At 41.4% G+C, this 25367-nt stretch overlaps 1 protein-coding gene across 4 annotated transcripts in view; it reads right to left on the bottom strand.

Moving 5' to 3' along the window:
- LOC101853376 (CCR4-NOT transcription complex subunit 1) overlaps positions 1-25367 on the bottom strand; it is a 66852-nt gene that overhangs the window by 14896 nt on the left and 26589 nt on the right. For all 4 annotated transcript variants that reach the window (XM_005094387.3, XM_005094388.3, XM_005094389.3 and 1 more), the window contains exons 24-35: positions 24775-25053; positions 23546-23686; positions 23025-23204; positions 22060-22176; positions 21378-21488; positions 16328-16885; positions 6960-7100; positions 5901-6059; positions 4782-4919; positions 4138-4242; positions 2174-2290; positions 351-533 (exon numbers count right to left, since the gene is read on the bottom strand). In XM_005094387.3, coding sequence (XP_005094444.1) covers positions 351-533; positions 2174-2290; positions 4138-4242; positions 4782-4919; positions 5901-6059; positions 6960-7100; positions 16328-16885; positions 21378-21488; positions 22060-22176; positions 23025-23204; positions 23546-23686; positions 24775-25053 — 2229 coding nt within the window. The remainder of the gene's footprint in view (positions 1-350; positions 534-2173; positions 2291-4137; positions 4243-4781; positions 4920-5900; positions 6060-6959; positions 7101-16327; positions 16886-21377; positions 21489-22059; positions 22177-23024; positions 23205-23545; positions 23687-24774; positions 25054-25367) is intronic.

Genomic DNA, 25367 nt, shown 5'->3' with positions numbered 1-25367 from the left:
CTGTAACGACAGGTTTCCGTTAAGGTAGGTTCGGCTGTACCGTATAGGGCAGACACTTAATACCATACAGCAGGCTCCATTTCAAATCAAACACAAATAGTTTTATTTTCTTTCTAATATGTGAAACACAAATAGTCTTCTTTTTTTTTTTTTATATGAGATTTCAAACTATAAAATCAATATTTCAGAAAACCACCAATATGTGACAGTCATGTTTTCTCTTACAGACTATAATTTGACATTTCTAAAATTCCAGGACAATTCAAGAGATTCCTCCGTGTCTCTAAAACGGGTGCACTGCCAACACCATCCTAGTCCTAAACTGGGAGTTTCAACAAAATCGGACAAACCTTCTGCACTAGCCCGGTGGCCGAGGCCTTGTCCATCATGGAGCGGGCCATGCTGATGGCCTGGAGGAGCTTGTGCATGTACGGCAACGCGCACGAAGGGTTGGACATGAGCGCTATCTGCGACTCGATCTCGTGGTGCATCTTCTTGTACAGCTGGGCCAGCTCTTCCTGGCCGGAAGTCATCTGGGAGGTAGAAGGAGACACATGCACACCAGGTGACAAATGAGATACACAGAGCTTTTAGTTTTAGTAAGAGTTTTATTTTCAAACATGACCACAACAAAACGGAATGACAATATCAACCACCTACAAAGAAAGAAACAGACCACGATCTTCCGCCTACAAACAGAACATATACAGCTCAACTTCCACTTGAACAGAATAAAACCAGAACTTCCCCCAATGTGTCCCTTGTGTAACTAAACATATGAGACGGTGGATCATCACCTGTTCCCCTGCACAGCCCTAAATGACATCAGAGCTACCCTTCTCCCTCCGAGATCTAACTTTGACAACACACTCTATGGAACATTACAGCAACTGCAGCAAGCCTGCACTTATCACTAAATGGCATTGAACAGAAGGACGAGAGCCCAGCTGTTGCTGGATCGATAACAACAACAACAACAGTAACAATTTTACGGCCCTTAGTTTTAGTTAGAGTTTTACTGCACTTACAACACAATAAGGTCATATAAGTGCCGAAGATTAGAGTTGTTACAAGAGAGTAACAAACACAAAAAAGGAGGAGAGATAAGGACGATAGATGTTTGATAGGAAAGAAGGAGCAAACCACACCAGAGCACCCGCCAACCACCCACTTTACGGCCCAAGCAACACAATTGGGTCAAGTGAGTGCCGAAGATTAAGAGGCGTTACAAGAGAGTAACAAACACAAAACAGAGGAGAGATTACACCGACAGATGATAGAAAGGAAAGAAGGAGCAAACCACACCAAAGCACCTGCCAACCACCCAATACGGTCGAACCTGTCCAAAACAACCATCCATTGTTGAGGAGTTGTTATCCATCCATTTTCAAGGAGAAAAGTGGTCATCTCATAGTATAGTATAGGGTTTTACGGCGCTCGCAACTGCTAAGGTCATATGAGCGCTGGTCATCTCAGACAGTGTCGTTATATACTTAACACCATTAAAAACGATTCACTTTTTTAAAATGTGATCAGAATGAAAACTGTGGCTAGGGTTAATACAGGCATTTACACGTTGATGTAAGGATACATTCAGATACCAGAAACTAAATTTTCAAAGTAGCTGTGTGCCAAAATCTGTTCCATATGAAAGGCTTATGTCTCCTGAGTGAAGGGTGGCCATGTATTTCCAATGGACATTCGAGCGCCGCCAGGTAAACTATGGTAAGTCATGTTTTTCAAATTTTACAGGAGAGACAAAAAACATATTTTCTCGAAGCGTTTTGGGTGGATAAACTTCATTTTCATAACAGAGCCTACAAATGCCATGACAAACATTAGGCTCCCTTATGAAAATGAAGTTTATACACCCACAACGCTTCAAGAAAATTCGTTTTTTGTCTCTCCTATATCATTTGAGAAACACGACTTACCATAGTTTACTTGGCGGCCCTCGAATGACTGACAGCGTGCACACACAAGTGTATATACCATATATTGGTCATCAAATCCTTTTTTTCTAATCTCTTCCATTTTACTTCCCTTTTTCCTGGAGTGAACTTGCATCCGTAGTTTTTCCTACAAGAAATAGAGTTGCTTTCAGAAGTCTTGCTCTGAGACTGTTTCTGTGAAAGCCTTCAAAGGTAAAGATAGGCCCTATAAGTTCACATACCACATTGTTAGGTCTGGAGCCCGAGGGCAGCGTGGACTCCGTCAGGGGCTGGAAGCCTGGGATGTTCCGAGCAAACTCGTCGTACACAGCCATCTGCTGGGGGGACACTGAACCGATCTGGGAGGGAGCAAAAGGACGACAGGACCCATTATCCTAAAGGAAGGTGCTACTGAGATGTCCATCTCTTTAGATTACCCATATAGGGCCTACAAAACATTTTCTGTTATCTCTGTGTTCAGCATATTCATGGGATATGGTTAGATATTTGAATGTGATGACATCACTATTCACTGACAACTGAGAAATGCACCTGTTACCTTAAAATTTAGGACACTGAAAAAATCCTAAGGCTTTTTCATTTTTCAAGCTATGTCTTTGTTTCTTGGTAAGACCGTCAACTGCTTTAATACAAGATCGTCAGCTGCTAAAATACAAAACTTTTGTCAACAAGAAAACTGCATATTTCAAATAGTTTTGTTTAAGTAACTTATTTTGTGTACTGTATCTAAAAATGCATGGGGTCATGCATAATTTGAACCCTGTTAGTGGAAAATTGTGGAAGTCTTACTATTTTCAGTAATAAAATCTTACGAAATTAGTTTACTCTCGATTGCCTGATGATGTCCATTCAAATCCTCAACTATTACCTCAATTACACTGAAGACAGTTGTAATAGCAAACCTATATGTGGCGAATTAAAATAGAGCCAGATTTTAATTGCGACTTTCCTAAAGATTTAAAGGATTTTTTTAAATTACTCATTTTAAAAAGTCAGAATGTCATTCAGTCCTACAATCACGAAGAGTCGAATTAGAATATAATTTGTACTTAGACCCTGATGTCTTGGATGGATTCTCTTTCCTATTGTTCACACATTCAGTGTGGGTTTTTTTTATTAGACTTGAGCATTTCAGGTTAACGCTACAGATTCCTCAAAGTATTTTTTTAACGTTATATGTGATAATGTCGAGTATTAGGAATATGGTCATGGACTGGCTGAGATATGAAAGAGAAAGTCTTCATAATAAAACGGCTAAATAGTCACACAGTAAATCGGACCAGCCGCACAAGAAATATTTTATTTCTTCTACACTGACTTGATCATGTAACTTTACAATGATGTAATTGTCCCCTCCAATAACGAAAATACAGAAAACATTAACAAATGCCTATTTTATGTCTACTTTTCACAGCAATTTTTACCTAATCCACACCTGCCGACATTGCCAGGGACAAAATCTGTAGTTGACACAAATTTTTGTCCAAAAATCTGTAGTTGCCCTTAAAAAATCTGTAGTAGGCTATAGATCTATTACCAATAGCCGCATACATGTACTTAATTGGAGACCAACATCAAATATGCATGAATGTGTTTGTGACTTCCAACAAATGTAGAAAATGACAAAGAACAAAAATATATATATGACAAATATGAAAACTTCCAGATGCATTTACCCTATAGTGAATGTTGCTGTTCCTGTCCTATTCATAAGCCGACATGCACGCACACACACATAAAAGAAACAACAAAAAAGGGCAGAAGCAAAGAAGAAAAGATGAAGAAAAGGAGGGCCTTGGATGACTTAGGCCTAGCCTTGGCCCTTTGCCTTCGCAGAATCCAGGGTGACTGCCAACCCGGCTTCTCAATTTTCCAGGGCGGCTCATCCATTTTCAAGGGGCATGTTACATAACAATGACAGCCCGTGCTCCATTTATATATATTATACACACACTGTGAACGACAACAAAGTGGGAATCCCTCAATGACGTCAAACAAGATTGCTGTTACTATATATATCAGCCAATGGCATACATCTGTCATTCTAAAGTTGTCCGCATGTATAAAAAAATTGGGAAAGAAAATGAGCAAGAGGACAAAACGCGCACAACAGAACTGAACGACAAAGTAACCTCGTCAAATAAAACCTTTTCGATCCCCAAAATGAAGAGAATTCTGCACCAACCTTGAGGCTGATCTGCTCCGGCACCCTTTCTGTCTGGTAATTGTAAGCTGCAGGGTCAAAGTACGGACGACCTTCTTGACGAGACACTTTACGGACCTCGAATTCCTGAACAGGCAAAGGAAAAGAAAACAAAGAGACAAGTGAGGTACAGACATCTCCAAAAATAATGAATCATTATGGCAAATAGAATCTGCTGTCTCTCTCCATCGGATCTGAGATTCTGGAACTAGAACAGACAGAAATGCTTGACACAGTCATGTGACCAAACAACTTATTTCATCTTGTAGTCTATTACAGAGGTCGTTCTTTGTCCGATGTCCGGATTTAGTGCCCAATATTTGAAGAAAATGTGGTGACAGTAATATTTGTTATGTTTCGAGAAAGAAAAAAAAAGGAACCCTAAAAATTGTTAGGAAATTGATTAGGATAATGATGATGGTGATAATAGAGATACAGAAGTCGATTAGCTTTCCAGAATTCTATAACATAAAAAATATATATAAATACACATTCTCCATTAAAAAAGAGGGATGAAATAAAAGTGTCAGTAGAAAAATGAGAAAAGAGAAGGAAAAATCCCTAAATTTTTATAAAGTCATGGAAAACATCAAGCAGAAAACAACCCTACTCTTTTGGACACTCACATTAGCCAGTTTTTTATCCATCTCGGGACCAATTCTCTCCAGGGTGAGTTTCTGGATGTAATTGGCACACAGCTCCACGTTGTCATTAGCCAGAATCATGGCAGTGTCCTCCACATTCTTCAGCTGGGCTGGAGTTTGCTGTGAAGGGGAGGGAGGGGGGACAAAGAGGTTAAGAATGTAAGTGTAAATGCTGGTAAACTAAAACAGTAGAACAACTCTGACATCATGTGGTTATGAATCAAAAAGTTTTTCCTTTAGTAAGAGTATTACGGCACCTGCAACACAATAGGGTCATTATAAGTGATGAAGATTATAAGGTGTCACAAGAGAGAAGCAAACAAAAAGAAAAAGGAGAGATAAGGACAGTAGATATTTGATAGGAAACAAGGAGTAAACCAGACCACACAGATACATTAATGGTCATTCAGTGCAAAAAAAAAGGTACAACAGACAGAAACAACAGCGGGAAATAAATTTAGTAGCATCTCCGACCGTTAGCTATTTATATAGGTTTCATTATAGTTTTCGTAAGAGTTTTACGGCACTTGCAACACAATAAGTGCCGAAGAATAGATGTGTTACAAGACAATAACATGCACAAAAAAGAAGGAGGAGAGATCAGGATGATAGATGTCTGATAGGAAAGAAGGAGTAAACCACACTAGATCACCCACCAACCACCCACAGCAATATAGAAGGCAAGAGGGTGGATACTTTGATGGATTAAATGACTAGAAGACAGGACTCTAAGAGGTAACCCTATTAATATCATTAATCGAAAGAAAGTTTTTAAAATGTTATCAAATTCCTTCACTTACCCTCTTTTTCTTCTTCGTCTCACAAATTCTAAGAGCGTGATAAGTATTTCTGAAATGTAGACCCAAAACTAGACCCAAAACTAAAGTTTTTGCCCCTTGTTCAGTTTCTTTAAAAGACAAGGAGAAGAGTTTTCTCTATAACTGAACAAATATAAACACAAATGAAACCAAATTTCTCCTATAGGTAGGGCAATGCCTACTTTTGGTGTAGATCAAGATTTCTGGAAACCCTCAAAATCTGGGTTAGCCCGTTTGTCCTTACAAGTGACTAAGTGACATCCATTAACAGTGGACAACTCACTCCTCTCATGTTGCTCATGAGCGCGGCGTGGATGTTGTGTTTGATCTGCTGCAGCATGGGCTCCCGCGACGTGATGAATGCCATACCCGCCGACACGTTGCGGGCCATCGCCTGGGAGGCTGTGCGCATTCGAATTTCATCAGAATCCAAGGCAAAGTCCTGGCAAGAACAAGATATATATGCAATAAAATAAATGTCTTGAGAATAAACTAAGCAATGAAACGAACAAATTCCTACATGAACCATTCCTTTTACAATTATTATTCTGATGGGCCAATAATTTAGTTCATACTGCAGGAACATTTTCTGAAGGAAAAATGGAGGTAAATGTCTAGTGAGAAAAATATTTGATAATTTTTCAGTCCAGAAATTCTAGAAATTCAACTCTGTACTAGAAGACAACTTTCTATTCATTATTCCAAAAGGCATTAAAAATGTATTCCACTTATTCTTTATTATATATCAGATTTCAATTTCCATTACATACATGTAATGAAGAAAATATAGAGGGATTTCCCTTCTGCATAAAAGCTTCTCTTTCGTTTAGTTTTAGTAAGAGTTTTACGGCACTTGCAACACAATAAGGTCATATAAGTGCTGAAGATTAGAGGTGTTACAAGTGAGTAACAAACACAAAAAAGGAGGAGGGGAGATAAAGACGACAGATGTTTGATAGGAAAGAAGGAGCAGACCACACCAGAGCACCCGCCAACCACCCACAGCTTCTCTTTCAGATCCTATGTTAATTACAGAGGACAAAAAAGAAAACAATCTCTTTTTTTAGTTTTAGTAAAGGTTTTACGGCGTTCGCAACTGCATAAGGTCATATGAGCGCCAGAAGATTAGAGAAGGGGTGATAAGGACGATAGATGTTTAATAGGAAAGAAGAAGCAAACCACACCAGAGCACCCGCCAACCACCCACAAACTATCTCTGTCTCTGTCCTTCCCCTTTGTAAACGCATGTGCATGTAAGCATACGTGCACGCACACACACACACACACACACACACACACACACACACACACACACACGCGAGCAAACACTTGACACACATACCTTCTTGATGATCTGCTCACATGTGACCACAGCAATCTTCACGGCACGCTCCTTGATGGGCACAATGAAGTCCTGCATGGTGTGCTCGATGGCTCCGATCACACTGTTGCGCAGGGGGATGTTCGTCTGGATGTACATGATCTGCACAAAAGTGGGGTAACAACAAGGACATTATTATTAGGAAGAGGCTAGGGAGACCTCAAATGGGGTCCAGCTAGACAGTGAAGCTAGGGAGACCCTCAAATGGATACTCCACATGGCATGTGATAGTGATCAACAAAACTTGCCACAACATCGCTATCGTTCACTTCATGTCGAAAAGATTTGAGTTTGAGAGAACAGGGGAGATTTTCATTCTACCTCAATCCGAGGTTAAGAGTGGCAACTTTTACTAGTTTCATACAAACTGACAACAGTTCAGCCAACTCTTTTGTATGAGACAGGATGGTAAAGTTTTACTTTCCCTCCCACACACAGATGCACTGCTTTGGGGTTGGGTGTCTAATTGCAGTATTTTTTGCTGCAGATCACACACATGGCCACTAAAACTGTCACAAATCAATTATTTCAGAACATCAAACTATGGGTCAAAGCAGGGGGGCCTGCCCCCTATAACCCCCCCCCCGATTTTTGTTTACCTCAGGGGAACCTCTTTTTCTGTCAGTCGAGAAAAGGCGGAAACAATGCATAGTCCCGCATGCGCAAAGCAGAATATTTCTGGGGTCTCCCTAGCCACATTGGCTAGGTAGACCCCGTTTAGGGTCCCGCAAGACACTTTATTATTACTTTGATTTTGGGGAGAGATGACTTCAATACACTTAACTTCTAAATTATCCAATTCTTCTGAGACGTCGATTACAATACAGAAAAAGGCCGAACGCAGCTTGATAAGCAGAGACTTCCGTCTTTTTCGTCTAGCAAGGACAGGGCAAGTAAAACAAGGAGCCTCCCCATCATGACCTGAACGCCAACACAGACACACAAACAAAAGAACCCAGCCTACACTGGGTTAACAATAGTCTTTACACATTCACTCACTGAGCCTTCGTCGCCAACATAGACAGGATATCGGCTGCTGAGCCCTGATCCCGACAGGATCAGGTCTTCACATTTTTTTCAAGACGCCGATCAGGAGTCAGGAGCCCAGAGGAGGGGGCAAAGGAGGTGAGGGGTGGGGGCAGAAAGTGGAAACGGAAGCAGACAACAGAACATTGCTAGAGAGCATGAAAGGAGGTGAAAGGAGACAATTTTAGAGAAGAAAATTTTTCCGTCACTACCCAGATTCTAACCCGGGACCTTTGAATGAGAGGCCAACACCTTAACCTCTAGGCCACGAGAGCCCCCTTTCTACATCCACCTTCTTCACCTTCATCCTAAAAAAAAACGTCCAAAAACCAAGAATTATTAAGAGTTAAGTAAAATACAGATATCTAGATCTAGATAGTGTCTACGTTCTCTAACATTAGAAAATGTATACAAGCTGTCTACATTCTCTAACGAATCAAAAATAGTAACAAGCCTGTATTTGAACTTTCGGATGAGGCTGGACTACTTTTCAATCTTTTTTTTTTTTTCAAATTGGTTGGCATTATGTTTTGCCGATAGATCTACATCATATTATATAGGTCCGCCAGTTCACTCACTGGGCTATATTGAGTTATTTTTATGTTACAGTTGGTTCAGATAAGAGGGGTTAGATGCAAGCAGACCTGCCACTCTATGAAAGCTAAAAATCAGGATTTTAGAGTAAAAAAATCAGGATCAGGTGAAAAAAATCGGGAACAACGGCAAATCAGTCTTAAGGGGTACTGGGGAAGGGGGTGGGGTCCTGGTTCCCTTTTATGAGGCAAGTATGCAAGACAAAACTTTTGCAGGAAAAAGTTCACGTTTGGGCCTCTAATTAGTGGGGAAACTGAAAGACAGCATATAGATAATATATGTACTCGAGTCGGAGTTGGATAGACTGGGGAAGCGCAGGTTGCAGTAAAGTGAAAAGCTGAAACTCTCGTAGTCTTGAAAATAGCTGACACATAACTCTAACCATCTATGCAAAAAGCCCGCGTTTTCATACAGTAACAATGTTCGACTTCCATCGCATGTACACTCAAGGAACACCCCCCCCCCCCCCTCCCGAAAAAAAGATCGCGCCAAGGTTGTTCATTTATTTCTTTTTTCTTATTCCTTTATCCTCAATTAGTACCTGTATCACGGCATCAAGTGTCAAAAAATACCCCCCCCCCCCCGGTCGTCCACACTGTCCCGAAAAACACCTCGACCAACGTGACCGGTGTGAATGAACTTTGTTGACCCCGACAGCCGACGGTCCCCGGCACACGCGCTACTCACACGCACGAGGTCATGTCATGAGATGCGAAGGAGCGTTTGAAAGTTCCACTGACAGATCTTGATGATGAGCCCGACTAACCAGAACTCAGCAAGACGTAGCTTGCTTTTAAAGCAACGGCAGAACAACGAATAGAATATTCTTAGGCCCATGTCATAATTGTTACAGTAATTAGGACACCATTGGAGAATTCTGGGTTATGAAAGCGAAAGTAGATCTTGAGCGTATCCATGTCGGAATTCATAATCGATACTACGTCAATTTTAGTTGAAATAACGTACATGAGTCATCTACATGTACTATATTCGGCATACATGCTTTAGAAAGTAGCGTTCCAAGTTCCTGCCGATAAAAACTCCAAGCAAAAGAGATTGCAGAACTTTTTATATTTTTTTCTAAGAATCGGACGCAACAGACGCAACGACAAAAAATCAGGATACTGGCGATCGAAATTGGGAAATTCAGGATGCTTGAGATTTGGGGCAAAAAATCGGGATATCCCGATTAAATCGAGATGAGTGGCAGGTCTGTCGTAGCAAGCCACGGAGGGTTTGACTTAAAGATCTCTTGAAATCAAAACTGCCCTGAGGGTCCTACACTAGGCCGAGAGCTATCGTAGACCTAGTGTTGATATGACTGTCTTGACCTTGACCCCAAGTGATTTGATTTCATGACAGTGATGTCACATCACACACCAAATCGACAATGTTTTCCCACACATTTAAATTGAATTTGATATCATTTATATTTATGGTCTCTCACTCTCTCACTTTGTATCTCATACCTTGGCATTTAGGTGGGAATATGAAATTGCACTAAACTGCAAGCTTTTCTTCTGAATACTAATTGCAGAAGGCCTGATCTTCAGTGACTTTTTATTCAAATAGTTGGGGGGGGGGGGCATCAGAGTGCATCTTCCTAATTTGAAAATGGTACAAATATATAAATCTACTGTGTGCACGATGTCAAAATTTGAAGAAAAAAAAAGAGGAAGGGGGGTAGGATGGGGGGTTTGAATAATTGATCTCGATGGGATGGAAGAATGTGTTGCCATGGTTGGTTGTTAGGCCTAGGGTTTTAACGTCGCTGTAAAGGCAAGATACGGTACTGTAGACAGCTTTACTTTCGCCAGCATTTTAATTAATTTCACGAGAAAACTCTTTTTTTTTTAGTCAGCATTTTACAGCACTTGCAACACAATCAGGTTGTACAAGTTCAAAGAGAGTACCAAACATAAAAAAGAAGGAGGGGAGATAAGGATGATAGCTGTATTTTTCATTTGTTTTCGTTTTTTGATAGGTGTTTTACTGCGCTCGCAACTAATAGTTGTTTGATAGGAAAGAAGGAGCAAACCACACCAGAACACCCACCAGAGCACCCACCAACCACCCACAGAAAGAACTCTTTCGCGAAAGTAAATAGCTTGCGAAAATATAGCGTAATCATTGTGGAAAAAGCATTGTCGGCACATTTTCATATTAGGAAGAGAGCGAGTGAGCTATTTTTAGATTCACTACAAACGTTAGAGAACGTAAGCTTGTACGTCCTCTTACGTTAAAGAACGTAGACACTTCCCTCGATCTAGTCCCCATATTTCTGTGTAACAATAATTAAGTACTGCTGTTATTTCCTGGGCCATTCAGTGAACAGAAAAGCTTCCTGAAATTGAAAAGAGTGGGGCATTTCTTATATTTGTGGGGAAAAAGTGTTACAAATAACTTAGTAAAGTTAAGTACTATAAGGAGGAGAAATTATATCATTTTCTGAGCCAAACTTGGAGCCAGTAGCTCAAAATTGACATTCCTGAGGAATTTTTTGTAAAAGTGTGAAAACGGCCATTACTGAGAGACCATCTAGATTCCGGAATCACAAAGGCTCAGTGAGTTAATTATCAAGCTCCCCTAGCCCATGGCCGTGATTTCCAAGACCATCAAGATCTGATTTACATAATGTATGTGTTTTATGTGAAATTTCATCAAAAATTGTTTCTCATGGTCACTGCTCATGAATGAACATATCAAATATTTCTCACCACACCATTCTTTAAAAGTGACAGGACAAATGACATTAAATAATAATAACAGCCCGTCCATCAATTCTGATAATGACCAATACATCCCCACAGAAGAATATTTCTCCAGTGAAATAGAAGAGTGACAGGACTACCTGCTGGGTATTTACTGAACAGACCGATCTACGAGGTGCCCCTAGAAGTAGCAACTTCTTTTCCCTATCTTGGGAGTGTCATGGATGACACAGGAGTGAGGCACAGTCTCTGATATCAAGACCAGGATCGGAAAAGCAAGGGAAGCATTCCTACAGTTACAGTACTATTACAGTCTTTCTGGAGATCAAGAGGCATCAGACAAGCACGAAGGTCAGGATTTTCGACACAAATATATGTAAAAAAGTGTATGGCTGTATGGATCAAAAACATGGAAACTATAATAACAAAACAGTCCTTTATCAATCCTTGTCAAAGGAAGATCATGAAAATCCACAGGGCAGACAAGAACCGAACAACAACCAACTGACTGTGAGATTAAAGAAAAGGAGATGGCAATGAATTGTACACACATTCAGGAAGACCAGCCCACAACATGAAAAGATGTAACTTTTGGACAAGCTCTAGAGAGTTAATACTTCAGGGGAAGAGAAAAGGGAAGGCCAAAATCCACCAGAGAGCGAGATCCCAGAGGCAGATTTCAGGATTATGGGACACAGCAGGCTGAACATGGAGAAGATTGCCGAGAACAGAGACGGGTGGAGAGCTCTTCCTGGCAGCCTTTACCCAACAACAGGATGAAAGAAGCAAAAGATGATGATGAATGATGGAAACCCATCACATGTGTTGTTGCAATGGCTCGAATATTTGCAGTTCTATATTTTTCTATGTTGCATAGAGGAGCAAACCCTGAGAGGGATACATAATCCCAACAAAAAGATTGCAAAACCTGATTGGGAATCTTCAACTCACATCAGACCAGCATAATCAGTACACTGGAGACCGAAGTCATTAAGTGATTAAGATGAGGACAAAGATTATAGGAGGAAGAGGGCAAGCATGAGGAAAGGGGAAGTGAAGATAAGGATACTGAAGTTGAAGGTAAGAACAGAGCGAGAATGGAGGATCCCCTGCCCTCTTCCCCTTCTTCAGAGTTTTAAAACTGCCATTGTCACATTGTAATGCAGGTGGATTTCTTGGAGAAATTTTGCTATTCCCCATACACCCCTGGAAAGAGGAAGGAAAGTAGGCATATCACTAAAACTAAAGCCCAGGCACCTACCTGTGAGCTCGGCCCCGCCCCAGGTATGCAGGACAACATTTTATTTTGATCCAGGAGCACAAGGTCCCTGTCATGTTATAAGCAAGATCAGTTGAGAGTAGATGTAGGGAATGATAGAAGTAAGACCGGGTGAGTGGATCTGAGAGACTGATGAAACGGTCAGCAACCTTCTGAGCTGGAGAGACCAGCCCCCATCCACATATGAACATGACTGATCACACTGGATAACACTGCTTCACCCGAGGAATGCTGTTAGACCCGTGGCATCCCCGTCAATGAGTCTCAAAGAAGTAAATTCCCAGCTACTGTGTCAAAGAGCTAGGCTTTCAAGACACAGAGTGAATACTCTGGACAAAGTTTTAAGAGCTAATACTTCTGGACAAGAAGTATAGTTAATATTTCTGGAATAGACTTAGACAGTTAATACCTGTGGCCAAGATCTAAAGAGGTAATATTTCTGGACAAGATCTAGACATTGAATACTTGTGGTCAACATCTAGATAATATTTCCGAACAAGATCTAGAGAGTTAATACTTCTGAAGATTTCACTTTTTATCTCTTCAACCTGGAGCAGATCACCCAAGACTTTCTTGAAGGCGGAGTAACACCAGGGAATGTTGTTGTCTTCTCTGACTCAATGTCAGTACTCCAAGCCGTCGCGGGAGGAGGAGACTACAGAGGTGACGGGAACATCCTCAGCCTTGTAAAACAGATGGGCACTTCCTATGGCGTCCGGGTCACACTGCAGTGGGTGCCTGGCCATTCTGGAGTAACAGGGAATGAGACTGCAGACCAGCTATCAAAGACTGGAGCAAGCCTGCCCCAGACAGACACAGCCGCCTCTTTACAGACCTGCAGAGGGATCATCCAAGACAAAAGCAGAGACGAGTGGCTGAACAGATGGGCCAACGCAGAAACAGGAAGATCTCTCTTCGGGTACATGGACAAACCCAACCCCAAAGACCCTTCGATTCTTTTATGTCGAGCCGATCAGACTTTGATCTTCAGGGCCCGCACAGGACACTTACACACCAACAAGCACATAAACAGAATCAACCCCATGTGGGAACCCCATTGCAGACACTGTGACTACCACGAGGAGACCGTTGAACATCTTCTCCTTCACTGCCCAAACCTGGTAGTTCTTCGGCGCAGGCTCCTACACACACCTACAGGCTTACAAAGCCTGCTCTACTCTGGCGTTGACCAGAAGACAAGGACATGTGGTTACTTGAGGGAGGCATTGCGCTGCCAAGAGCGAAATGCTCGCAGCTAAAGGGATTTCAAAACAACAACAACAACATCTCTTCAACCTCTGAATTTGTGGTTTTCTAGAAACTACCCAGAACATTGAGACTTCTGAAACCACGGGATACATGGAGAATACCACATCTGAAAGGAGTCTACCATTGACCATAGTATCTGCCTTCATCAAGAGATCCTCGACCCCTGAAACAGAGATTCTGGATTCTTTAGTACATGGATGCCTCAATCTCTGAGAGTCTTGCCGGTAGTACCGGTATTGTTTCCTTTGGTCTGGTGTTTAGACACAATTACCAGAGACGGGGACCATCCATAGATGTCAGACTAAGTGTGTCCCAAAAAGTGACAAGTCATTTTCACAATCGTCTTGTTCTTTAAAACGTTTGCCCTGACCTGGACTAACACAATTCTTCCTGACAGGAAATAGCAGCTGCCACTCTTTAAAACATTTGCCCTGATCCAGACTCACACAGCTCTTCAGGCAGGGAACAGCAGAGAAATGTGTCAAGGAAGACACCGCTATGTTTGAAGTAACCACAAACATGCAGGGCAAAGTAGAAAAAAAGCTGCAGCTCAGTCACCAAAAACTTCTTCTTTTCTTCTTCCATACCTACGACAAGGCTGAACAAAACTGAGAACCATCAGAAGCCTTTTTTCTTTTAAAAACCTTATCCAAATTCCCCAGTCCAAAAATCAGCACAACAAAACACAGGACAGAAGACAAAAAATAAGTCACTCCAACACCAAAGAGATTGTTGCATACAGGTAGCAACTCATCATTCTGGGAGCTACTCTTGGAGCTTCACCTCCTGTTATCAGGACAGCAAACTATCCCTACATCTGTCCCCAACTCTCTGTGGGGCGTGATGAAATAAATGAAGCAGACACGGATAAAACAAAGTTTATTGTATTGTTGCCATTATCGTATTATACTGAAAATAGAAAGACTCGGTAGTTCCTGCTGGCATAGACAGATACGTACATTCCTGATACAGCAGTAGTTTTTTACAAGTATACATGATAGCCTTTTGCCATCATTGTCATTTAACCAAAACGTATGCAGCTGGTAAAGGAAAATACTCTGATCTGAGCCCACCAGCTTTTATACACATACAAAACTTTAAAATGTAGAAGAATATTTGGAATTATGCTAAAACTTTGCGATATAAAAAGGACTGACATCAATTGACAACATTCAAATAAATAAAATTACAGAAATTAAAAATCAATATAAACATGGTCATGAATGTGTATGGCTCTGAAAAATACCGTCAGAAGGTCAATACATCTGAAACAGACTTTTTGCATCATTTTCAAAAGATTCATCAGTCTTGAGCATTTCATACTTTGCTTGGGTGCAACTGGATCTCACCGAAACAATCTCTGACACTTTAAAGGTCACGAAGGGGACAAGTTTAGAGGAAACAGCATAGAAAACTTTCCATGATAAGGATGCATAAAAGTGAAAGGACGGAGACACACTTCTTCCGTCTTTTTCTGCTGCTACAATATTCGTGCGTAACGGATGTTATCGTGCGTAACGGATGTTAAGATGAAGGGTTCACCATGTAAATTAGAGGCCATTTGAAGGAATAAACAGTTTCAGAATTTGGCAAAAACTGTCCTCAAAATAATTTATAAAAGCTGTATACATAAAATAGACCAATTCCTTGTAAATTAAGAGGTAGAAATGGTTCATTTTGTATTTACATAGCTGCCAACTTTACAAAAACAGATGCAGTGATTCAAGATGATGGGCATTAGCCAAGTAAAACACACCTGACTGCCTTCAATACATTCAATCTTTTTAAAAGTAGAAATGCAGAAAAATATCTCTCTTCTTGACTCACGGGCTTTGTTCACACATTATCATTTGCAAACCCAGTCTTGACATTTCATCATTTTTCTTCAGCATCCGCAAGTCTGCAAGGAGAAATACTAACAAACATAGAATACTTATTTTCTTATATGAAAACAGACTTACATACTCAGACCCTACAAAATGTATCAACCTTATCAGTACGTCATGTTTTACTATCGTATCCATACGACGTGGGGAACTCTGTGCCACAACTTTCCACAGCGGAAGTTTACAAGTTTATCCAATCCCTATGCTTTGAATAGCGGTCTGTCAAAATGAATTTTTGAGAAATACTGAAAGTTTCAAAGAGATCTTCGTACTATAAATATTCTAAAATGTGAAGAATACAACCCAGTGGGTACAAAATTACCCCAGGGCGTACCGATAGGGTTAAATACTGGTCGGTGGCTGGGTACAAAATTACCCCAGGGCGTACGAATAGGGTTAAATACTGGTCGGTGGCTATGTGTTTCATAAAAACCTATCAGTGAAAACAGTGCAGTCCCGCGTCAATTCTTTAAACAGATATCTCATTGGAACTTAAGTCCCTCCCAACAGGATTTCTCAGAGCCACACACACACATCATGTCAATCAAGGGCAAGCTCGCTAACCTGCTCATTAATGACAATGTGCTGCTGGAGGAAAGTGGCCAGGGGGGTGTTGGTGTTGATGTCGTGCACGCTGAAGCGCGGCTGTAAGGCCGTCAGCATCGGGGTGGCGCCGTCTGTCTGAGGCATGGGCGGCACCGAGGCCGATGTCGGGGGAGGGGGGATGGCCATGTTGCTGGTGGGGGGCGGGGGGATCCCTGTGATGGTGTGCGGCATTGGAGGCATGCTGGGGATCGGCGGCATGGGGATACCTCCGGCCACCGGGGGGTTGGGTCCCGCCGCGCCAACTGCTCCCGCTGCCGGGCCACCCACGGAGACCACAGGCGGGCCGACCACTTCCTCCTGCTGGGTGACCGGAGACAGCTGCTGGGGCAGAGTGGCCATGCGGGTCGGGTCTCGCAGGTACTTGGTGGGCTTCAGCTCAGTGGAGATGTCGATGTTGAGCGTCTTGCACAGCACCTCGATCTCAAACTTGAGGTTGAGCTTCAAGTCCGGCTCCTGGTGCAGCTCGGAAAGAACGTTCATGATGGACATCATCCATGGGTTGGGCTTGCAGAAAATCTGAAACACAACTCAAATGTGTCAACCTTTGTCTTCCTGCAGGTTAGTCGGGGGAGGGGAGGGGGGGGTTGTTGTTTTTTGCGCGTTTCATTTATTGTTTTGGGATGTTTTTTCTTTGAACGAATATACCCAGTGACACTCTAATAGGCAAAAACAAGTCATTGTGTACAATAAATTGAGGGGTTATAGTAGTATACTTTTGAAGATGGATAGACCAGTACAAGAGAAGCAGAAGACGCAGTAAGTACAGCAGGGTGTCCAGCAATATTTCTTGAAAAAATTTACTACCTGGAAAAAAATTTACTACCCAGCAAATCAAGCCCCACACCAGCTCGAAAAGGGAGTTAATTTACGCCATCAATAACATATATATTATTATTACATAACATATGGAACGAAAAGAACACACAACAAAGTCCAGTCGACAAAATGGAGGATAGACAGACGATCAGCTAGATTTAGTTTTAATAAGGTTTTTACTGCGCTCGCAACTGCATAGGTGATATGAGCGACAAGGGGTGGATGTCAACAGAGAAGTCCAAGCTTCGACTATCAAGGCACCCCGGAAATAATAGTTCACAAGTGAGACAAACATACAAAAGAAGTAGAGGAAAATGACGATAGTAAAGAAGAGGACAGAAAAGGCAGCAGTTCCCCTACGCGGGTCCAGCACAGTATGAGCATGACATTAATAAATCAGCCCATTTACAATTCTACTATGCATAAGAACATGTTAATATCCTCCCGTTGGGAATGGCCTAAAGACGTTTCAGTCAGTAGCACTGCCCTGGTGGAGGTGGGAAGGGGAGGGGGTGGTAGATTTATACCTAATGTGTACACACAGGGTGACTGCCAAACCGGCTTCTCCATTTTCCAGGGCCATGTTACACAACAACAACGCGCACACACACACACACACGTAATGACTCGAGTAAACCTATTCAGTGTGAGAGGTGTAAGAACTGTGAGAGGGCAAGAGGCAGTGGCACTGAAAATCTGCCAGTCTTGAACAGAAAGCTACAATATTGTTCTAATTTACTATCACCCAACAAATGAAACGCAAACACTTTATTTCAATAACACGGCTTACAGGGTATGAAGGATCCCGATTCCACACAAGGCCTGCACCAACGCGCGCTTTGTAGAGGGCTCTAAATCTAATCAAAATTCTGAAATTTGCGTACAGTTTTTGTCCTCTGGTGTTGCCTTCATCCGCTCTCCCCCCCCTCCCCCGAGCGTCGCGAATCAATATCTCTCTTAACCCCCTTCCACCTGCCGCCATAGCCGGCTTTTCGCGTGAAACGTACTCTCAAACGGGGAAAAGGTGAAGGAATAATTATATCACAATCGCGACCTGCAAAAACGGAGTCATGTACTGCGGCTAGGGTTCACTGAAAAGTCTTTCTGGCTTCATCACTCAGTATGCAGGCTAATTTACGACCGTTTACCAAATTTGTACTACCTTCAAGGCAAACTTACTACCATTTACGACCTTTACGACCTTTACGACCAGGGCGCCCAATTTACGACTTTTTTACGACTTTACGACTTTGCTGGACACCCTGTACAGGGATAAAACGCCAGTCCATACACCAAAAAAGTTGTGGCCTATAAGTGGCTGGAGAGTGGCTACGCCAAAGGGCTGGGGACAATGCATTATGTACACTCACTCTTTTAGTAAATTGGTTTTTCACTGGAAGCAAGAACTGCTTGCAACACTTACGCCGTTGGTTGGTGGAAGCTTCGAAGTAGTTTGCTCCTTCTATCCTATTTAACATCTATCATCCTCATCTCTTCTCCTCCCTTTGTTTGTATATTACATTCTGATTCATAGCACCTCTTTGGCACTTCCTTGACCTAATTGTGTGCAAAATTCCTATATAAGTCTTACTAAAACTAAACACCTAATCTTCGCTGCGCTTGAATTAGGTGCTCAGGAGGGCAGGCAAAAATTGCCTTGGTGGGACCTAAAACTCAGAGGGCACCAAGGCAAAAATTATAGGTGATCATCACAACATCTATATAAATAACAGTACAATTTATTCTTACTATCTACAAAAGTATAAAGTTATTGGAAAATTTGTAAAATTAGGAATGAAAACTAAGTAAATCCCAGTAAAAATCACATCAAAACAAAAGCACTAAAAATCAGTTTTAAATAAAATAACGATCACGATTGCATCTGACTTAAATGCCTTTATAACTACCTCTTGTTGATTGGATTAATATGAATAATGTGCCGGAAAACAGTAAATAATATGACCAATTAGGTAAGACATTAATCATTAATGAGATTCAAACAGAGTAGTTTACAGGCAGTGTAGTGATAAAATAAAAACAAATCATGGTAAATGAAAACAAATTTTGAACTTGTAAAAAAAACAAATGGGGAGTGAAAACAACTTATGAACTTGTATGGGGAAAAAATGAATAAATAAAAACTGTTTTTAAACAGTATGAAGTTTTGGCTGTTTGTTTTTTAGTTTTAGTAGAGGTTTTACGGCGCTTACAACTGCATAAGGTGGTTAAGACTATGATAAGTGAAAACTAGTTTTGAAAATACATGTTTTAAAGTATAAAAAACACCTAAACAATGAGCATGTCATATGACTTATGACTAGATCAGTATATTGAAAATATGCTGGAACACATAATATAAAAAAGACAGGATTACTGTTTGTTCGTAATCGGAAAAAACAAGTGATTTTTAAAAGTTTCACCGGATAAAATGATTTCAGAGAATAGTACTGTTTTATCAGGACATCTATTTGTGAGACACATCTCTTGCCACTTGGCAATGCAGGGTTCTGGATTGAATTCTGTGATCTCAGGACCATTGGGACATATAACATAATCTTTTCAAGCATATCTCTGGAAAGTGAACGCCTCCAGTCACCAAGGATGCCCTTCATTAAAAACTGCCTTTCTACCTCGGCTGTGGATGATGGCTAAACAGAGATTATATGAGGAAATTTCCATGCTTTTTTCAGGATTGAACTTGTCTTGTTCTCATTGAGAGGTAATAAGCCCTGACTTTCGGAGAGAAACATGAGCCACCCTTTCTTTATTTTCAGTGTTGAAGCATCCTTGGTGTTGAAACACTTGGTAATGAAGCACAGTCTCAAATGAGCTTTCAAGTCGTCCATCTGTGTCTCACCATATTCTTTCAGCTCATCCATTTTGTCAGTTTTAGGAACACTTATCCAGTCAAATATCTTTGCACTCTTCAAAACTTTATCTTCTGATGTGCCAGAAAATCTTTCTACCAAGAACAGCACCAGCTTATCCAACACATCTTTCATGGGGTTTTTTTGTAATCATCACACTTGCACTTTCTCTCACATCTGCAGTCTTCTTTTTCATCCAGAGCTTTTTTCAGACACTGCTGAGGTTTGCTTATCATTGCTGTGAGTGTGTTTGCGCTAGCCATGACAAAACGAACACAATGGTCAAGCTGAGCAGTGTCTCACTGAAGCTTTGATGAGATTTCAGACAAGTCTGTCAGGATGTCTTCATACCCCTCCCTCCCCCTCCAACGAGTGTATCTTAAAAATAAAAAAATCAATAATTGCCCCCCATTCCGGAGTCCAATACTTCGCAGCATTCAGACTTTGAATGAACTTTGGCGACCTCGAAAACAACCGGTGCTCACACGATGCCGTATCTTGTGAGTAAGTTGTGATGCTGGTTCACTGACTGGTCACGGTGGCAAAGGTCACGAGGGAAAACCCAACAAGACGCTTGTATAACTTTCTTTTCTTTCTTTTTCCACAAGTGACAGCACAGGACAAAGATTGATTTATTTTCATGGCCTCACATTCTTTTAAACAAAAAACAAGGGCACAGCAAAAATCGCTGCGGTTGACCCTTTCATTTCAAGGGCATTACGGAAAATTGCAAAGGCACCAAGGCAAATTGCCGCGGTCTATTTCTAACCCTGTATATATTTATGTTCCACAGTCCAACATGACTTTATAATGATCACAAAAAGCGCAGAAAAAAAGCTGTGATGTTGAAACAGGATGCCCTTCATACAGGCAGAAAGTTAATGGCCTTTACCCCATTAAACAAAGAGGATTTCTTGATTTCAAAACTAATAAGTCATAATTACTTAAAGAAATTCTGAACACAGATACAGTAAGGCCAAATTGGGAGTAAAACATTGGCATTCACATTTTGTCGTCAAATTTTAGGCATGATTCATGATTCTATAGCATGACCAGCAGTAAGTAATCAGACATGATTGAAAGCCCCTGATTTAAGTCTTATCATCATCGTACATAAACTGAGTCCTCTTGCTTTGAGAACAAACATCATGTTTGAAATCTATCTGCAAATAAATTCAAACATGGATCAATCAAGAATGGAGTTTAGGGCAAACGATGCCTGAATGCAAAAAACAAAAACAAGAAGGAAAAAAAAATCAAGAAAACAACCGCTCCCCTCAGAGACCAATTTCACAAAGCTAGATTATCACAAGAACAAAAAGTACCTTGCTCTTGGAGCAGGATTCCAAGACCTTGGCTGTAAAAGGCACAACATACAGCAGCTCTTGATTTCCCTTCTGGTAAGCCTCATAAACCAGAGCTTTCAGGTTCAATTCCTGTAAAATGAAGGATGAATCTACTAAGACCACAAAAATGTCAAACTGTATAAATCTACCCTGATCATTTTTAAACACCTTAAAGGCTTTACTTCATAAAAGGAGCATACATCTGAGAGCATTTCAACCTGCACTTTTAAATTAATAATCACAAATCCCTTGATAAGGCATTCGCCATAAGGAAGCTCATTGCCCACAACTAAAACAAAAGTGGTCGGTTGATGATAGCACACTGCACCAAAAAAGTAACACATACACTCCTCCTGCAAACCTTCCCCCACCCCCCACCCCCCCAAATCCCCCCCTTTTATCTCTCTTACACTTTCTCTTTACTCCAGACTCACAGCATCAGTACACTAGACATCTAAAAAAAAAACAAAAAAAAACAAATTAACAAGGGTAAGTTTTACAAAACGTCACCATGACAAAAATTACATTTAAAAATAAAAAGTACAAAACTGAACAACAACAACAACAAAAAAGAATAAACAAACCGATGAAGACATTAACAAATGAATGAATGATCCATTTTTTGAAAAAACAAGAAGCCATCTTGGCACCATTGACTCACCATGGTGAGGATGGGGGTGCACTTGGCGAGCGTCAGCATGCCGAGCCAGTGGCCCAGGTTCTTCAGCAGAGTGCGGTCTGAGAAGTTGGCCACGCCCTTGTCGCTGCGCAGGAGCACCTGTTGTGGGGGGAGAGACAGAATTTTCTGATTTGGCTTTTTCCTCTTTCTTCTATGTTCTCCACAAAACGGACTCGAGTCATAGCTGATCATACATCCTTCAAGCCACAGGTCCACTGAGCTGAAGAACTTACAGTCAGCTATTTCCTTGTCATTAGCTACATCTATGTTTCAATACTGACAAGTTAACATATATATACATACACCCCCCCCCCACCTGTATTTATTTAGCAAATAGTTAACGTTCACTCTTTTTCATCTCGAATATCAACCTAAGAGGTGGAGACAGCTGGTGCAACCTTCTACAATGCAACGCCCTCGCAAAAGGTTAAGCGACTCGTGATCGAGATCGTAATCGTGATCTTAAGAGATTGGAGCAATCAATTTATCAAACAACCAACATGTGGAAAGAGAAACTTAAATAGCCCGTGTAGTGAGTGAAGCATTGGGCATTTTTCACAATACCAAATACAAAATGTTCATTTTTCATTAGAAAAGTGCTCATTCAAAAGCTTACAATTTCCAAATCTACTCGTAAAAAAGTCAATTCTACTCAAGAAACTCAGTCAACAGTGTAATGCTTCTATGATTAACCAAAGCTATAATTATATGCTCACTGGCTACATGAAACCCCATCCTTAGACACTACCTATCCACTTCCCACTGCAAGATTGGGATAGGAAAGTTTTAGTTTTGCACCCTGGGAAAAGAGGTGGCTAGCACTGAGAAAGAAATTCTGAGAGACGGAATGTTTAGAACATATAGTTCAGATCCCAAAGAGCTACATCATGAAGCGATATCCAGTTTCCTCCAGTTATAGATTTCAACTTGGTATCCGACAAGCTCACCTTAATGTTGCGAAAAGTCTCTGTGACGACAATGTTGGTGAGATTATCAATGCCGAGAGCATCGACAAAGTTGGAGTAGAGTGTGTGGAAGTTGGGTTCAATGCTGGCCCGCTTCATCACAAGGTACTGGGCAACCCATGACACAAAGTCGTTGCCCATCGTCTCCTTCAGTTCTTCAGCCTGAGAAAGAAAAAAATGTTCAGCACACAAAATATCTCATACGTACTGTAGCTCTCACTATCACATGACAAAACATACAGAATGATTCTATAAGCACTACCATATGACTAAACATACTGAATACATCACCAAAGCACGACTTACTATACAAAATCTATATATGGCATAACACACTTCTGTGTAACAAAATGTCAATTGAACTCCCCTTCCAAACACAATACAGTCGGTTCAAAAGTTGTTTATGCCAAGTAAGCATGCACACATGGCGCGTACGCACGCACGCACATGCACACACACACACACACACACATGCACACACACACACACACACAGATATTCACCTTCTGATTCATGTTAGCCAAGGACAGGTTGTTGAAGATAAAGAAGACTTTGTCCTGTACAGCTTCGGGCGGCACATGCACATCGTTGTTCCCCTGGCCTGCCAGCAGTGTGTCGATGTTAGTGGCTGTGGCGATGGAGGGCTGCAGAAAATAGGAAGGAGGACAAGAAACCAGTCAGCCAATCATCTATGGTAGAACCCCGCTTATCATCACTACAAAAAATATTGTTAGTTCAGTTTGGATTTTTTCAGGGTTTTTTAAAGTAAGAGTTTAAAGAAGGCACATGCAACACAATGAGGTCATATAGGTGATGATAGAGGTGTTACAAGAGAGTAACAAACAAAAAAGGAGCAGAGATAAGGGCGATAGATATTTCATTGGAAAGAAGGAGCAAACCACATAAGAGCATCAACCAACCACCCACTTGATTTGGGGGGGGGGGGAGGGTTAGATGGCAACGCATTACAAGACAATACCAGAGAACAAGAAATTTTGACCTAAACAACAGACATGCTGTAACATGGTATGTGTTATATTTCTCATGTGAACGTGGCTTCCGTGTGTATCAGGCTACATCAAATTTTGATACCCTAAAACGAACATGCACTGTTGTGTGTCTCATGGAGGTTGTGTCGTCAACAACAGTGGGAGGCATTGGAGGATGCTCTGATGAAGTTTGCTTGTTCTATCATACTCTAGTCCTTTATTACCCTCTTTTTATTTTTGTTTCTCTCCTGTAACTAATCTTCTGCACTTATATGACCTAAAGTGTTGCGAGTGCCATAAAACCAAACAATGAAAATAATCAATTGCATTTATATAGCGCTCTATCCCATACAAGTATAAAAAGCTCTGAATGTGTTACATCGAAGGCATGATTACTGAGAATAAACCTCACGCACTCAAGAAAAAATAAACATTTGATGTGAACAAAGAAACTATTTCAGCCACACAAAGAACAACTTTCTCAACCATAGATTAATTATATACACATATGGACAGCAGTGAAAACAAGACAACAGACAACAACTCTCACCTTAGCACAAACAAATAGATCCGATCATTGTTATTCATTATAATTCTCTCACTGTTCAATCTTAGTGTTGAAACATCACTGTCCCTACTCACTCACATTCTTGTAGTCGACAATTGTCTGATATGAAGAAGATCGCGAACATAGCACTCGATAAAGGGACACATAACCCCCCAAAAAACGCAACTACTCTGACCTTAGCGAAGCTGCCGCTGCTCCTCTGCACCGAGGATGAGGTCACACCACCACTGGCCGGGGCAGCGGAAGAAGGCCCACTGGCCGGGGCCACCGATGCCTGGGGTGGGGGCGGGCCGGATGTGGCCCCTCCTGCTGCATCCATGGTCGGCACAGGGGGCCGCACGTGGCTGGGGAAGTTTCCCACGGGGGTCATAGGTCGACCACTGAGTTCGCTGATCATCCCATGGGGCATCTGAGGGTGAGGGGGCTCCTGGGACCTCGTGCCGTACTCCACACACTGTAGAGATAAACACACAGAGAAACTCAAGGGAACAATCTTTAACACTTTGCGGTCACTTGGCGCCAGAATGCGTCAGGCCTGAAAAGTCCGTTGCAGTCACTCTCCTGGCTGGGTGACCAGATGGGGTATTTTGTACAGCTGGTTGTGTGACTGCAGAGTGTTAAGTCCTTGAAACACATTGAAAACACATGGGAGAGAAACATTCATACACTTATGAGCTACAGACAAAAAGCATGTCACAGGTGTTATGCTCTCTATGCTCTAATCATGTAACTGAATGAAACTGGTCAATTTTTTAATTTTTGGGCGCA

Source organism: Aplysia californica, unplaced genomic scaffold (assembly GCF_000002075.1).
Source record: "Aplysia californica isolate F4 #8 unplaced genomic scaffold, AplCal3.0 scaffold00081, whole genome shotgun sequence".
In the NCBI taxonomy this organism is placed as follows: domain Eukaryota; kingdom Metazoa; phylum Mollusca; class Gastropoda; order Aplysiida; family Aplysiidae; genus Aplysia; species Aplysia californica.
The sequence above is the reverse complement of the archived record's forward strand: the minus strand, read 5'-3'. Positions and strand labels throughout refer to the sequence as shown.